Source organism: Choloepus didactylus, chromosome 15 (genome assembly GCF_015220235.1).
Source record: "Choloepus didactylus isolate mChoDid1 chromosome 15, mChoDid1.pri, whole genome shotgun sequence".
In the NCBI taxonomy this organism is placed as follows: domain Eukaryota; kingdom Metazoa; phylum Chordata; class Mammalia; order Pilosa; family Megalonychidae; genus Choloepus; species Choloepus didactylus.
In genome coordinates, this window is record NC_051321.1 from 60,111,777 (window position 1) to 60,129,775 (window position 17,999).

General features: G+C 34.1%; 1 protein-coding gene across 8 annotated transcripts in view; it reads right to left on the reverse strand.

The window, feature by feature from the left end:
- Positions 1 to 17,999, reverse strand: part of JMJD1C (jumonji domain containing 1C) — a 424,199-nt gene that overhangs the window by 33,780 nt on the left and 372,420 nt on the right. For all 8 annotated transcript variants that reach the window (XM_037804073.1, XM_037804075.1, XM_037804078.1 and 5 more), the window contains 8 exons: positions 17,562 to 17,705; positions 17,274 to 17,466; positions 15,471 to 17,158; positions 12,615 to 12,787; positions 10,121 to 12,324; positions 6,133 to 6,334; positions 4,012 to 4,226; positions 2,738 to 2,890 (listed from right to left, as the gene is read on the reverse strand). In XM_037804073.1, the coding sequence (XP_037660001.1) occupies positions 2,738 to 2,890; positions 4,012 to 4,226; positions 6,133 to 6,334; positions 10,121 to 12,324; positions 12,615 to 12,787; positions 15,471 to 17,158; positions 17,274 to 17,466; positions 17,562 to 17,705 (4,972 nt within the window). The remainder of the gene's footprint in view (positions 1 to 2,737; positions 2,891 to 4,011; positions 4,227 to 6,132; positions 6,335 to 10,120; positions 12,325 to 12,614; positions 12,788 to 15,470; positions 17,159 to 17,273; positions 17,467 to 17,561; positions 17,706 to 17,999) is intronic.

Sequence of the window (17,999 nt, forward strand, 5' to 3'; positions counted from 1 at the left end):
TTAGTTTTCTTTTTTAAAAGCTACTGAATTTTCCTTCCAAAGCCTACATAATAACTTGTGAATGTTTTATAACTGCTTATCCTATAGACACTTATATTGCTTACCTCTATATAAAACTTAATTGTAGACCTAGTCTATGTGAATTCCTTATCAATATTTAACAGCAAAATAAGGAGGTATATAGATAACATAATACAACTCAAGCAATACAAGATATACTCAGAAAAATGATATAGTGACTGATAACTATACTTCCAAAATTCACATTATGAAAATCAACAGCAGAACATATTTAGATTTATTATACATAATCTTCATAAAAAGATTCATGGTAGCCTATATATATGCATATAATATAGGAAAATATAATAAAATTATTTTTTAATTTGGCAACAGGAAATAAAAATTAATATGGAACTAGGAAAGAAGAACATAAAATGCAAGACAAAGATGTAACAATGAACAAGTTGCAACTGAAAATATCAAAATATGTTTTTATGGTTTAGAAGATAGTAACTGCTTAAAATGCATTTCTTTTACGGATTCACATTCAATTTATATTATTTTTGCATATCATAGAAACAAGTAGCAGAAGATGGTCAGACATACCTCCCATTACTTGGGACTCTGTGTAAGTGCTGGATGTATAAAAGGGTAAGAGAGGGTTTAGTAATCCTATCAGCTGGGAAAAGAAGCTGATCATTGATCTGATACACTACTGTGAAAAAGGGCCAACTTAAATGAAATAACATTGTTTTTGACACTGTACAGTCTATCACTAAACATCATTTCAACTTACAATACTTTGACAATTCTAATTCATTTCATTAGAAATATTTTTTCTTAAATCTTTTATGTTGAAGTAATTTCAAGCTTAAGGAGAGAAGGAGGGAGGGAGGGAGGGAGGGAGGAAGGGACCCATACAGAAAACTCCAACATACCCCTCTCCCTGATCCACCAATTTTAACATTTTGCCACATTTGCTCTCTCTCTCTCAAGCATTTGAGTAGGCTATATATACATCATGCTCTGTGAACACATAATACTTCCATGTAACTTCCCAAGAACAAGGATATTCACTTATGTATCCACCCTGAGTTACAGTTATCAAATTCAAGAAGCTTAATATTGATATAAAGCATTTAGTATATATTCCAATTTTTTTTTATGTAAGTACCGATAATGTCCTTTTGAGGCTTTTCTCCTCCATTATTATAGCCAGTCCGGGATCATGTATTGCATTTAACTGTCACTGTCTTTTTAGTTGCTCTTTTTTTTTTTTAATTGTGGATACATGTAAAATACAAACTTGCCTTTCTCAACCACACCTAAGCATTATTCAGAGGGATTAATCACACTGTGTTGTGCTATCCTCACCACCATCCATTCCCAGAATTTTCTGTTCATCTCAATAAGAAACCCTACACTCATTATGCATTAACTCCCCATCCTGAACCCCGCGCCCCATAAACTGTACTTTCTCTATACATGCATTGACATATTCTAGCAATTTCATGTAAGTGGAATCATATGGTATCTGTCCCTTTGTGTCTGACTCATTTCACAGAACATGATCTAGTCAAGGTTCATCCATGTAGTGGCATGTATCAGAACTTCATACATTTTTATGACTAAGTCATCTGTGTTTATGTATAAACCACAATTTGTTTATCCATTCACCTTGTGATGGACATTTGGGTTGCTTCCACCTTTTGGCTATTGTCAATAACACTGCTATGAACACTGGTGTACAAATATGTCTCTGAGTCCTGCTTTCAGTCCTTTGGGGTGATACAGATTTAACTTATTGAGGATCTGTCAAACTGTTTTCCACAGTGGCTGCATCATTTTACTTTCCCATTAACAATGTACAAGGGTTCCTATTTCTCCACATCTTCTTCAGCACTTAAAATTTTCTGTACATATTTTTTGAACAACGGTCATTCTAGTGGGTATAAAGTGGTATCTTATTGTGGCTTTGGTTTACATTTCCCTGATCTTAATCATTTCATTAGAATTTTGCCCCCAATACACAATTCAATCTTTCAGGCTACCAGTATTAGGTTAGCAGTTTCCAAAACTGCGGTAGTAAACTTTTAGTAGAAACATGTGGAAAGATACATTTAGTTACTTTGTTGTTTAACTTCGCATTATCTCCAGTCTCTATTAAAAAGAAGAACACTATTTTTGTGCCATTTTATTTATTTAGGAACAATACTTTCAAAAGTCGTTTCCAAAAATAAAGATTTCTTCTCAAGTCTCAATTCTTTAAGCACTGGGGAGTGAACAATGCCCATGTCAGCATATCTTTTGATGTGAACTTTATGGAAAAATATTTAGAAAAAAGTAATTCACACTAGGAAGTATTCATTTGTGACTTATATAGATGATTGTGTAATTAACAGGTTCTAGAAGAGACTTAAGCTTCCTGCACACATTGGAATCTAAAAGCAGCAAGGTCCAATACGAATTTGGGTTAAATTAGGAATTACCTACCTGAAATGAGAGGGTGTACCTGCTAATCAGGTAAAAGGACATGGTTTTATTCTACAAAATCTGGCCATTAATAAACTGTGGTGGTGTCTCTTTTTAAAAAACAAACTTCACAAAACTTCCTTAATAAAATATTCATAATTTAAAAAGGTAGAAAAAAAAATCTAATTTTCCAGATCAGTGATTCTAAAGAGTAGAATGAACATTACAGAAAATTTCAATTTATATAAAGTTAAAAACCGACCTCTAGAACTCTTCCTTTCCTTTCCTTTATAACAATCTAGGCAGACCACAAATCCACATTTTTGGCAGACCCAGTGAATGTTAAACAATGTTGCTTCACATGCATCACACATCTCTCGAACTCCTCTCACTGCTCTTTTCCAGGCAATTTTGGCTGAAATACAGAGAAAACAAAAATTTTAAGGCAAACATGCTCTTTTCCAGGCAATTTTTGCTGAAATACAGCCAAAACAAAAATTTAAAGACAAACACAAGAATTTTAAAGACTATGTTAACTAAAGATCACAGATTCCTTCAAGTTAGTAATTTTCTTCAGAAGACTCAGAAATGAACATAAGTGAAAAATAGAATTGGTTTACATTTAAGGCAGGATTTCTCAATTTTGGCACTTTTTACATTTGGGGCTTAAGTTTTTGCTGTGGGGGGCTATCCTGTGTATTGCAGAATGTTTAGAAACATCCATAGCCCTTATCCATTAAATGCTAGGAGCACTCCCTCGTCTCTCCCCCAAGTTTAAGACAGCCAAAAATGTCTCCAGTCATTGCCAAAAGTACCCTAGGGGGAGCAAAATCACCCAATTTGAGAACCACTGACTTAAGAGAAGAGAAAGAAAAAAACTAACATTTAGAGCATCTCCCATGTCAGGCGCTGTGCTAGGTGCTGTACATAAGTTAATGTAATTCATATCACACAGTCTAAATAAAGTTATGAGGCAGTTATTCCCTTTTTACAGAACTGAGAATCAAAGAGGTTATTTGCCAAAGGTCACACAGTTAAACAGGAGTGAAGCTAAGATTCAAACACAAATCTATCTAACTTAAAGACTGAATATAAATCATTCTGATTATGTCCTTATCTGGCAAATAAGGGAACTCCCCAATTTTGCATCCAAAATGTCTTTTATCATATTACCTAATTAATGTTGTAGTGACAAAAGTAGTGAAATGTCATTGTGATTTGATGAATTTGTAACCCCTAAAATTCAACTTCAACAAGAAAAATATTTGTGATGTTAGGTATATATGGGTACATTTGTAGTACATAAACAAGTGCTATTTTACCAAAACTAAAAAACAAGACTAGGAGTAATGTGATCAATGGATTATATACTTTGGATGATTGTATATTATGTGAAGAAATCTTAATTAAAAAAAAAAAAAAAAAGACTAGCAAAGGTTAGGGTCTTCTTCCTCAGACTAAACATAATTAGTGGAGAAATTCTTAAAATGAAATTTGTACAGTTGTATGGTTTAAATAAGCACTTGACTTCCTTACCATCCTTTTTTATCCAGGACAAAGCTGTTTTCTCAGATGTTACTAAATGACAGAATTTATCACCTATTATATCCAAGATATATTTAGAAGTTTCTATGTCCAGTTCATCATCTTCATAATTTTCATGTGTCCACAAGCTCATAGCTTCATCATCATATTGGTCAGGAGAAGAGAAACCATCTATTCTAACCACTCCATTTTTACTAAATGACAGCCTGAAACATTAAAACATAAAAGCATTAGACACTGAGATATTAAGAAAACCTAAGTTCAGTTTTTAAAAAGTTATAAATTTCTAATTAAAAAAACAGGAAAATACACACAGAAAACAATTGCTGTACTTATTTTGTTCAATTTAAATAACTCCCAAGTTAAACCAATGTTAATGATAAGCAGCACTGATTTTAAGTAATTTCAAAAAATAAGATTTTCCCCATTGTTTGTACTTAATAACTCAACTCTAACCAAATGAAACTATTTCCATGTGTTTGATGAGTGACAAGAATCAACATATTAGTCAAATGTTGCCTAGAGAAAAGCTGTTACTTAACATGTCAACTAAATCAGGCCCTCTAATGTTGAAAATACCCTAGACTGCCTTAAATGGAAAAAAAGCTGAATACACATACATTTTTCATGAACTGAAAGACACTTTATTAGTGATTCAGAGGAAGAATGAGACTTTTCAAAGTTCCATTAGAAACCCAGTTAGAATGTCTACTTCCTCTCAGCTTGGGATACCCAATTGACATTAGGTACTTTATTCAGGTACGTTTAGGGTAACTGGAATGCAGAAACTGCTATTCTCTTCTTACTGGCCAGTGGTTATTATTCAATTATCTTGCACTTAACTCTTTTCACTCTTGTTAACCCAGACAGGGGATGTCTGAAATTTATTACAAAAATACTTCATATTTTTTAAATGGACAAACCAATATTCTTTTCAACGCTACTTCTCATATTTTCCCAGCTTTGTCCTATTATCTCTACCCAACATTTCTTTCCTTCAAGAATCTCCTAGATTTTATTGTCTCCTCAAATTCACTCTTTTTCCATCTCTTTCGCACTTTCGTAACACTTCCTCTAACTATTCCCTGAAGTTATCTGTCTTTTGGAGGTTGTTGGCTAGAAAGACCATGAAGTAAAGAAAAAATGAAAAATAGAGAACTTAGTCTGTTCCTATTCTACAGGCCACCAACACAGTATACACATGGAGAAAAGTATCTCAAATTCTTAGGAAGAAGATGATGATAGTTATGAAAATAATTGCAGCCAACATCAACTGAACATTTAATATGTACTGGGTAGTACCTACACTGAAGACTTTGTATATCTGATCTCATTTCTTCACAAACTCCTCTGATGAGCCAGGCTTAGAAGTCTTATCACATTAACGTAACACAGGAACTAGGCAACTGAGCTGGGATTCAATCCCAGGAATGATTAATTCCAGATCTGATCATTAACTAGTCTCTACTGGCTGGTTACCCAGCTATTCCTTAGTTGAACTTTTAAAAAATCAACTTGTGTTTTTAGTATTAAAGTATTATTGAGTAACTAATATTAAAGTAGTAATTAGGGAAATAATAAGCGCTTTTTAGATTTTATTTCAAAACCTGTGAAATGTGACACAGTACCAACAAATCATTCTCGTCATTTTACAACTTCTGTATTTTTACTGCTACAAATATCTATGTTTAACAAAACAAAAGTATGGGTATACCAATGTAATACACTGATTTACATTGAGCCTCCTAGATTGTTTACCTTGCTTTACAGATTCTTTGATTACTAGCCAATGGTCAGATATAAATACTACACTGCTTTGGCTAAAGTATGTAATTTTTAAAAAAAATTCTTCAATCAAAAACAAATTCTCAATAAGAAAAATATAAATCTCGATGAAGAGAAAGGCTAAATGGAACACAAGTAGTAATGTGAATAGTCAACTATTGTTAAATTTGATACTAAAACATTATCTTTAGCTAAATATTCCTTTTTATTGTTTCAAAGACATGGAGGAACAAAGATGCTTACTTCCAAAACGGACCCTCAAACTGATAGTATAATTTGCAATACCCAAGAAACATACTTTTTCATAATTGCTTATTTTCAACTTACCGTCTAAAGTAGTAAAACCTACAAAATACTGGTGAATGAGTTGGTTCTTCTCCTTTTTTACTTCGAATTAGTCTACATTCTCGGCATTTCTGTAAATTAGGCCCTATCTCACAGCAAGAGTCATCCTGTAAAAAGGACTCCCCAGTTTGCTTTAGCTTCTTTACTTTACGCCAATCTTTTAATACTGAACGAGGGATGCCAGCTGTAAAATTAGGAAAATATTAGCAAGAAAATGTTTTGAAGAAAAATACACTCCTTGAGATGAAATTCAAGTCAATTTTACAATTGTGACAATACAGTGAGAATGTAGAAAAGAAGCAAAGATGTCATTTTAGAGTTCAAGGTATTCATTAATAACTAAAAAGTCCTCAACAGTTATTTCTATCAATCAAAACAATCCAGACTCTTATCATGAGTATACTGAAATGCAGAACTGAGTATATCAGCTGACTGAAATCTTTACATATTAAATATTCATATGTGTATAGCAGCAAACATGATAATCCTTCATATTAAAGACTATGTACATCTATTACTAAATACAGCCCTTCTATACAGAAATTGTTACGTAGGAGGAAGTTCTTTCAATACCCACACGGAAGAACCTGAAGACCAGAGTACATACTTACAGTAACTACAGGCTAGTTTCAACATACTTCCATTGTCCTAAAATACTGAATCTGATTCTGCAAGGTAAGTGTTGCTCATTAAGACAAGCGGTGGTGATTTTATAATACACGTATTTAGGAAAAGAGGGGCTAAGAAACGCTGAACTATGTTTTCCATAATATCTCTCCCTTATTATAATGCCCTCCGTTTGCTACCGATATATTGAGAAAAGCAGCATCTTTTATAAAAGTAAAAGACTTGAAGAAAAAAAAACCCTAATATTAACTTGGTTCAGCCTTTTTATGGTAGAAAGAAAGATTTTTTTAAAAAGGCACTGGAGAAAGTCTAAAGGAAAAAAACCCTCAAATGCACCTTACATGCTAATATTTACAGGAATAAAATAAATTTATTCACCACATTCTGCATCATTTTCCCCATCATATGGAGCAGGTGGAATCATCCAAGTAATTATACATAAAATAAAGTTTGCCTATTAAATTTTAAAACAATGTATGTGTTAAAGGTTGTTTTTCGCCTTCATTGTGTGAAGGCAGATTTATTGTATGGACTTTAAAAATTCAGAATTTCATAAGTCAGAATAAACAACAGAAATGTTACCTTCCTGATAACATTTTTATTTGGCACACTTGCTTCCAATAGTTTTTTTTAATTACTCTACAATAAACTAAATGCAATCTGTATCTATCTTGACTAGGAAACAGCTTAAGCAATATGCTTTTAATTCCAGATAATGGAACATTTAAAAAAGTATGGATTACCATATTATGGTGAACAATTTAAACAACACCATAACAAAGAACCAGACACTTTAAGGCAAATCTTAATTCTGTGACATAAAATAGGCTCTTCAAGCTTTCTTAAAAAAAGTGAATGAATGAATTAGAAGACATGAAGGCCTAGTTCATATGGACAACTTTTGATAGTATCATTTCTTTTAGACTAGGCCACACATGACTGTAGCTACCTCCTTTTACAAATTTTACTGAAACACTGAGCAATAAATAAAACTTCGAAATCTATATATCTAATCTACTGGCAAAATATTCAATTTAAAAGTCTGAGATTAAGACACTTCACTTGCTCAACAAAAAACACCTAACTGAATGAATGTCTATCTCTGCTTCCTTTACACCACAAGAACCTTTTCAATTGTAATTCTCTATTTATTGGCAATTCCACAAACAGATGGACTAGCAAAAGAAAACTGGGAAGAAAATAAAACAAATGCATGCTAACTTTAATCTCAAATGCCATCACTTTAAAAAATATCTTTTTTGAAAATATAGAAATTAAACTGATTATAGTCAAACACTGGTTTCATGAATTGTAGAATTTATATTTAAATTTGGTGGGCAATTTCAGGTCATAAAATTATGTAAAAACTAGTCACAGAGAAGCAGTCAACTTTTAATGTATCACTAACAAAAAGCGGCAGATATGAAGACATTCCAAAACAGCAGATAAAGTAAAATCTATTTTATCAGGCTTTAGAATGCACAAAGAAACACGCTATTACATGTATATATATAATTATACGTATATATATATATTGAGGTATATAATCATATTACATCATTTAAGAGCAGGCCTAAGTCATTCTTTCTGATTGAACATGACTGATGGCAAGCCAACTAAAGACTACAAGGGAAAAGGTCATATTTAATCCATAAAGTAGATAATCCACTCAGGCTATAAGTTCCTTGATATATGAATTCTCAATTTAAACTAACTTTTCTAGATAGCCTGAAACAAAAGCAAGTTAAATCTACCCATAATTGATAGACGGCATTAATAGTCATAGTATTATTTTGGAATTGGTAACAAATGGCACTTAAAATTGTTTTTCTAAAGCTAAACGTTAGTTATGAAAGAGTGGAGACTTGACTAGCTATCAACAATTTGGGGGCAGGTGGAAAGTACTAATTCTGGCCTTTGTCTTAGAACTCTTATTTGGGAATATGTACATTCAGTCTCAAAATGAAAACAGCATATGTATATTAAGAGTTCATTTTATGAATACAAATTAACATGAGTTTTCTCAGTATTCAAAGCTAAAAGGTTCCTGTTTTCTGTAAATTTAACTCAAATGTTTGAATACCCAACACCAAAGGAAATGTTATGTGAGATAGAAGAGATGCAATTTTTGCCACAATAAACTTGTTATGAATTCACTAGGGATATGAGAACACATGAGAGAGAAAAAAACAACACTGTATGTAAATCATAAGTCATATAAATGGTTTGTTCCTTCACTGTCAATGTCCCTCTCTTTCTGTTTTCTGTCTACATTTGTATTTTAGTCTGACAGCCTCTCTGTCTCTAGTTGAGCATGTTTTCCTTCGTTCTTTCACTGTCTGTCCTTTTTAAAATTCCATCTTCCTGTTTTTCTCTTTCACTTTGCCTCTGGTTTCTACACAGGCATGTGGGAAAACCTAATTAGGTTAAAATAAAATAAAAGAGCCTTCAAGCATCCAAATGCTTATGAAAGTACTTCTTGAATGCCCACAGTATCAGCTACTTCATATATTGTATGTGGATAAATACATAGATACAGTGGAAGTATTAAGTGTTTTCTGTATTGTACAATATACCTAAAAAAGAAATACACAAACTGAGAAAAACTACTTCTAGAGTAAAAATATACAGAAATACTTCACAGTAAATATTACTAGTAAGTACCACTTATTTTGCCCTGCCCTAGTCAAAAAGGAAATATAAATATTTTCAGTTTTGAAGTTTTTCTTCTATGGAAGTCCTCCCTGAATGTAGATATAAACACATAAAACCATATGCCCCTCCTTTCCAACCATTTTAAATTTTTACCCATTGTTAGGGACTATTTGAATGAATAACATTAATAGTTTACTATATAGTTAGTAATTTCAACAGGATGCCAATTTTATCTCCAGATGACAAAGGGTTAAGATAAAGGGCATATCTATACTACTCTGAAATAATTCTCTTCTAAAAATGTGGCTTTGGATATATCTTGTTATAGGTAAACAGCTTATGTTAAGAATTCAGTTTTGATGTGACAGCTACAACTGCATTTGCACAATTCTTAGAAATGGTCAAAATTCTAAGTTACTACAAAATTACATATTGGGTGTTTGCCAATGAGGGCTAGGAAAAGCAGATGTATTTCTATAATTCTTTTAAAAATAGGAAGATAAGTCTTCCCATTTTCTCCTACAAAGCACTCGTGAAATACAGAAATGAAGTCAATGAGCACATATATAACACCGAGGCATGCAAAGACAAAAGGTGTCTTTTGCTAACTAATCTTTAGAGAACCACACCATTATTGTTAGAACATATAGCCCATTTTACCTGAGATAAAACAAAGTAATTTACTTACCACTATTACTGCTGCTCTGCAACTTCAATTTACTTTTTTCTTTGGCACTCCTGCTGAGAATCCCATTGGGTTTCACATCTTCTTCCATTTCACCTTTTCTCTTCTGCAAATCATTTTGCTTCTTTTTGTAAGTTGGCTTAGGCTGTCGTTTAGTCCTTTGCTCTGACTTGCTTTCACTTTCATCTGAGTCTCCACTTTCAGAGCCAGATTCATAAGTTCTTTTGGCTTTTCTCCTACTGACTTTATCATCTTTTACATATTTATCAACTATGATCTTATTATCTATACTACTTTGTATATCATTAGATGTAGAAGCTATTAAATTGACTGAACATGGCTTAATAATTTCAGATACAGAATTCCCTGAATTTTCCATTTTATTAGTATTTTTATCTTCTTCTGAATGTCTAGTAAGCCAGGCCTTTTTCAGTTTAGTATGGTAGTTTGGCTGACTTACCTGAGATGCTTGCCCATTTCCTACAGAGTTTGCTCTGTTTATTGTATTACAGACCACAGTGCTATCCAGGGGAAGGGAGGCTGAAGATGTCTGATTTTTTAAAGGATAAGGCTCAATCTCACTGACATTACTGCTTTTATACTGAGCTGCAGCCAATGCTGCCTTATGCTTTTTTAAATGGATAAAATCAGTCGTACCTGAGAATCCAGTGCTGGGCTGAATAGCACTTCCTGCTTTACTATGGGCTGGTGTAACTGGAGCAGTGGTGCTGACCTTGCATTCTCGTGTTTGAGCCACTGACTGACTGACACTTTTTGAAGAGGTACACTCCAAGGATGTAGAAGCCAAAATGGTATTTGATAAAGAATAAATTACTTCTGAACTACCCCAGCTGGAAATATTGGTGGTAGTGGCAGCGGATGTGAAAACGTCTGTTTTGGTATTACACATATTTACAGCAGCCATGACTGAACTGGGAACACTGCCCTGTGAGACAGCCTGAAAGTTTATTTCAGATTTTATGTGAGTACTTTCTGAATTCACACCTGGCAGAACGATTTTTCCAGTATCCCCGGGTTCTGCTGGTTTGAGGCATTCTGTTTGATTTGCCCCAGTTGAAGATCTCTCACTAACTCGATCTTTTGAAGTTAACTGTACTGCTGGTATGCTATCATATTTTGTACTGGAAGGTGGACGTACAATGACAGATGCCATAGCAGTGTGCGACTTTCCACTGTTCTTCTCCAGAAGCCATTCAGCTTTTTCTTTGCTGTGGTTATTATTAGATTTCCATATTTCTGTCAAACTCTGTTCAGAGGAACTCTTAAAATTTGTCTGAGAGTCTTTCGGTTCAGGTATTAGAGTTGGAGGCTTTTGTGATTCTTGAACTTTCCCTCCAGTATTTACTGGCATCACTGGAGTTAAAGTTGGAGGGGAAAGGCTACTATAGCTGTTTTCCTTTCTTTCCAAACTGTGATGAATTGGTGGGTGAAATACTGGTGCTCTATGTAAAGCAGGCATACTCCGGAGTGTATTTGTAGAAGAAACTGTCAAATGAGTAGGACTCCTACAGTCATTTCTGAAGGTTGTTATTGAGTGAGATGCAATTTGATGGGGACCATGTTCTGGTATCTTGCCTACTAAACCTTCACTTTCTGGTTGGTGTTTAATCAGAGGTGGAGGCTTTGAAAGAGATGATATAAATGAAGTCAGAGTTTGAGGATTAGCTGCTGCTGCAAGGCTATTACTCTGTTTTTCAGTGTAAATATTTGAAGCCTCTTTGGATGGGTATGATCTTGGTGGTTCATTAACCACACTATTAGACAATGTTGTGAAATAGTTACTTTGGGGCAAACTCTGAGGCACCGAGTGCTTCATTTTATAAAGCTCTGATACTGAGCGTTCTGTATCTTTGTCTTGTTTGATGACATGGCTTTTAGGGCTAGAAGATGAGGATGCTACTCTGGAATAATTATCTCTTTCACCCTCAGTGCCCTTGATTTTAGTTGTAAAGGGAGCAACATCAATACTTTCTTGAAGGATTCGGCGGTGTTCCTCCTTATATTTGTTTAGTCTCTCTTCAGTCTCTTGGGGTGGCCTCTGCAACTGATTCAATACTGGATCCACAAAATGCCTATGTAAGTGACCATCTTTTCCAGTCTGTGACCTATTTGGATCCAGGTCATTTTTTACTGATATGGATGCAACAGACCGTAATGGCTCAATAAAAGCTTTCCTCTCCAATTCTCTGTAGACAAAATACACAAAAGTTTGGGTAACCACCTTTTGTTGCTTAATACAATATTTACATGTAATATCATTCTATGTAATATTATTCTATTATGAAACTAAAACACCTTTTTGCATGCCCTCTAATATGACTGAGTAAATTACAAAGTATATCAAAATATAAAGAACAGTATTCTTCAATGCTCACTTTTAAGACGTTTAGTAACTTAAAACTACCTGCTTAGAAAGTAAATTAAGAAAAATTAAGAAAGACAGGTATTTATAAATTTTAAGCACTGGTCAACTTACTCTTTATGATGCTCTACTAAAGTTTTTGTCAAGGGTGGACTGGAATGCACCGTAATTTTAAGAGGCCGATGAGGCTCTGCACTGGAAGGTCTGACAGGAATGTGACTAAGTAACCCGATGCCATCTGCTGAGGTGACAGGGGTGGGCTGATGTAACCAAGGACTGGGAGAATTCTATTTAAAAAAAATAATCAGACTTCAGTTAGTAGAAAAAGTTATATACAATAACAAAGTATGTCTTTAACAGTAGTTTATTTATGAAGCACATGACTCTAAATTTATCTTATGAGAAATTACAAGCAAATGAGTAACCAGCATAATCATATAGATTTTTCCATATGATGTCAAAAATTATTCAGTGATAAAACAGGAATTTCCAGAAACGTATTATCTACTTCACTAAAAGCAAAATTTGAAATTAGTGCCTTTAACATAAATTTACAGAGAATCAGGCAGGCTTATAGGATTTCCTAAAATTCTAACATCAAAAGAATATTTGCTGCTACTAGCAAAAACAGAATTTGTTATTCTAAAATATATCTCACCAGAAATAGAAATTATAATTATTTGTTAATTTGCTATAAAAATGATTGACTTTTTAATGTAACAACTGACTCTTACAATTGGCAGATAATTACATTTTCAAAGCTCAAATGCACTCCATTTCACCATAAGCTATAAACGTTATTGTTGGTTTTTTAAAGGACTGTTAAACTTGGTGGTGTGGAGGTATAACAAAGTTAATTTTCTACATATTAATAACATGTATTATAATTGAAAACTTGGTGACAGTGACCTAAATATTGAAACATACAACTGTCTAATTACATATTTATACAGTGATTCACTGATACTCTTCTAGGATGTGCTATGTGAGTTTGTCCAAGTTTTGGGGAAGTCAAATACAGGAAAATGCAAACACCTTTGATTTTTAGCAAAGGGAATAAGACTTACATTTCAAAATCAAAATGCAAAAGCAGTATGATAACACAGAAAAGACATGCTGCTATAAAATTACTTAGATTAAAAATGTACACCATAGCCATAACCCAACAGAAAAAAAATACACACATTAGAATCATTCAAATGTTTCAAAAAGCCTCAGTAGTACAAGATTCAGAAATATTAACCTGCAGTCAATTATGACAGTGATATAAAACCTTGCTTTATAAAATACCATTAAACATTTTCCCTAATCTGGTGCTTTGAACTTGTATTGTTTCTCCATTTTTGCTCACACTAGGGAAAGATATGAGATCTGTACTTTTGCTTAAAATGTTCTGAGAATTTACTAATTTATACCATAATTTTATACAACAAATGAAAACTTGATACACTTGTTCAGTTTGACAAGTTTACGATCAGTTAATCAAACATTTTATGTCCTCATAAACATGAAGGTTGAACAGTTACATGGTATCAATCTTTACATACATGACACGTACTAAGAAAGGCTCCTTTCTCTAGCCATTGCTAACAGATACTTAGATCTGTTTCCCACATATTTTTTATTAAAGTTATGTAAGAAGTTCAAAACTATCTGCAAGCTCTTAGCTTGTGGTTATTCATAACCACAGTCACAACTGCTACCCAGAATTTAATGACTCTTCCATCAAAATTTTGGCATGATGGACATCACCCCTGTATTGACTATTGGCACTACCAAAGCTACATGTAAGCAATAACAACCTTGAAGTAAACGAGACACTCACCATCATCTAACCTGTCTTTGTGTAGTACTAGCTGTGGTTGCATTCACGACACATGATGATGGTGCCAAGTCAGAGCAAAAATGTGTGTGCATTGGGCACTTGGCTCACCAGGACTGCTTTCAGTTTTGGCAAACAGGGTATTCATAACCACAGTCACAACTGCTACCCAGAATTTAATGACTCTTCCATCAAAATTTTGGCATGATGGACATCACCCCTGTATTGACTACTGGCACTACCAAAGCTACATGTAAGCAATAACAACCTTGAAGTAAATGAGACACTCACCAGCAGACTTCCACATTGCTACCCCAATATAACTACCATGGCTCTCACCCAACTTGAAAAAGCTGGCTTAAATGATGACATGAAGATGGTAAAAAAGCTTCTGGGGGATACCTGAAGGGCATCTTGGGCTTCATCAAGGATAAGGTTGTCTCCTAGAACTTTAATAGTGATACCCTTTCCTCCGTTTTTGATATTGGAACTGGTACTACCCTCAAAAACCATTTCTTAATATGAAAACGAATTTGGTTAGAGAAACCATTTGGACCATGAAGGAAAAAGAGCCCTATAGCATCACCTTTAGCGACACCCTGTTAGGTAAAAAGAATCACAGCCCCAACTTTACCCACAAATATCTCTTACTTTGGGTCTCCTTAAGAGAACATGAGGCTTAGAGAGTCACATCTTGTAATGTACCATCAATATAATATATCCAGCTATAGATACAATTTGTCTTTTAAGAATAATGTAATAATAACATATACAACTTTATATAAATTTTGACCCAAAAATTTTACTTCAAAGTATTTAGCTGAGCAAAATAATTATGGATATGTACCATAGTTAGCTATGAGGCTATTCATTCTTTTTAGTAGATTATATCAGAAAGAATTTAACAAGTTTTGCTTCTTTAAAGGTTTTCTATAAATAGGCTTCTGTGCGATTTCAGCTTCCACAGCTCCAAAGTTACCAAGCATCCTAAGTTTCATTACAATTGGAACAATAAATGAAAAATTCTAACATTTTAAAAATAAGAAATTATCTAAAACTAGTGGAGCAGATATTCAAAAAACACTTGAACATATATTGATTAACATATATGTATATATGTTATACATTGCAAGTGCAGTGTAACTTACCCTCCTTAAGGAAGTATCAGCATTAACTGTATTTTCTGAGTGAACCCACTTGGAAGAAGGTAGTCCAAGTCCTGAGTATGCATGTGTTCCATTTGGATACTGCCAAATGACTGGATAAAGTCCAAGCTGATTATATGAAGCAGAAGTATGGGCTTGTGCAAGAAGTTGAGATGACTGGTGCTGTAACAACTGTTGCTGTTGCTGGTGTGCTAACGCTAAGTGGCTCAAGCTGCTGGCATGAGCAGTCTCTAGTCGTGGATGGCCACCAAGTAAGGAGGCAGCAGGCACTCCAGGTAACACAGTTGGAAGTAAGTGAGGATGATGAACAGAATGATGTGGACCACTAGTCAGAGGGTGAGTGCTAATGGCAGGTAATGGAGTTTGACTGGATGATCCAGCAAGTAAGTGGGGTGCAGGAGTTAAGCCAGGGTGATGGGTACCTGGATTTAAGCAGGTTCTATGGGATGAGGAATGAAGAGGAAAAGGATGCTGATTTAAGAACTGTGAAATATGATTAGCTCCTGTATCTGGCCCAATAAGTGCAGGATCTCTGTAAACAGTAAAATGCTCATTTTTATCAATGACAAGAGGGCTCTTTGTAGTTTCTAATGTACTGCCTCGAGCAGGAACTGGATGAAAACTGCATCTTGATAATTCATGTTCTATCTTATTTGCTAGTCTTCTTTCACCAGATGCTTGGCTATTCACATAAGTGGCCTTAGACTTTATGGACTCAGGAGAATGGGTCATTTTAGGTTTACCAACTTCAGGTGAGAGATCTGATTTTGTCTTGGGAACATCGACTGAAGTATTAAGTTTAGATTTTATGGTCTCTGAAGGGGGACTTCGCTTATGCAGCTTACTATCTTCTGTGACAGAAACTGCACTTAATGAAGTCATGTAAGAGACATACTGATTTTTCTCTTTTTCCGTATTCACTTGATCATTTCCTGAAGAAATGTTCATAACACTTGATTGCATTAAATCTACTTTAACTACATCACCAACCCAGCTCTGGTCAGAATCCTGTTTTGTTGTTTCCAAGTATTTTGCATTTGCAATAGAATGTTTTGAGTCACTAACATTAGGATCCATCTTGAGAAGTGTCTGAAGGCCAAAGGTACTTGAGTTTTCCTGAGCCACCTTTTCTGAATTAGTGTCATTTGTAATATCAATAACACATTTTGGTGTGGGTGACCTAGATACATACTTCTCCTTTGGTAGTAATTCCACTGCATGTATCTTTCCCACATTGCATTCCTGAAGAAGTAAATCATTAGGTTTATGATCAGAAAGTGTGGCCTGTTCTGATGAATGGATGATTTTTTTCTCTTGAAGCTGACAGTCAATTGATTTCATTTTCTCTGTTTCTTCATGTTTTTTATCTTCCTGTATTTGATCCCAAGGAGTCTGACTATCTACTAGTGTCTGTTCTCCTGCCTTCTCATTATTCTGGGATTTTCCTCCTTCTCCATTTATCTTAGAAGTGTTTTTATTTTTCAATTCATTCTCTGGCTTCTGCTCTGAGGAATTATCTATTATTCTCTTATTTGAATTTTCTGAGTCACTGCTCTCAGAAAAGTCTGAAACATTGTCAGTCCGTAGTCTTTTCATATTTAGTTTCTTTTCATCCTCCTCAGGTTTCCTTCTTTTATTCATCAAGTGTTTGTTTTTACTTTTAGTATTTTCTGTAGGAAAATAAAAAAAGAACAGTCTTATTTTTCACAATACTAAGTAAGCATATTTTAAATATATTCTTGTTTTATTTGCTCCCATTCTTAAAAAAAAAAAAAGTGGTCCTACCTCCTCGCGCTATATAATCACATTTTTCCTCCTTCATCTTCTCTTCATCTGGTATACTGCTATCTGAACCCTTTCTCTTATTTGGACGGGTATTTCTTGGTTGTTGCTGCTGGTGTATATTCTGTTTTGGTACTGCAGCTTGGGAGTTCATTGCTGGTCTGGGACTATTTGCTTGGGCACGTGTATAATGACCCTAAAATAACCAATTAACAATGACTGTTTACTACCTGATCCTAAGTAGCCCAAGAAAAATATTTCACAATAATCCATCACTAACCACATACTTACGTGAACAGTGTTGCTATTTTGACTGGCGCGAGACCTGCGTCGTGAGGTAATACCAATATTTTCACCTTTTAACAAAGAGTGAACAACATCATCTAGAAAGGTCATTTGAACCATACAAGGGTCGACATTCTGTGGTTCTAGTACCTATTCCACAACACACACAAAAAAAATTTAAACACGGTCAGGTAACTAATATGCTATTAGTACAACATCTTTACTTATAGAAATGTTTAGAAATCAGTTTTGGGATGGCTCATTTGTAAGATACTATCTTCAGACTTATAAAAATTACCATTTTAACTTTCTGAAAACTGTATTGTTTTCAACTGCTAACCAAGAAGAAAAAGCAAATATATCTACTAAAAGTAAACCTTGAAAAACAAGGATAAGAATTAATCAAGCTGTGAAGGAATACAATGTATTTAAAAGGTGAATTGT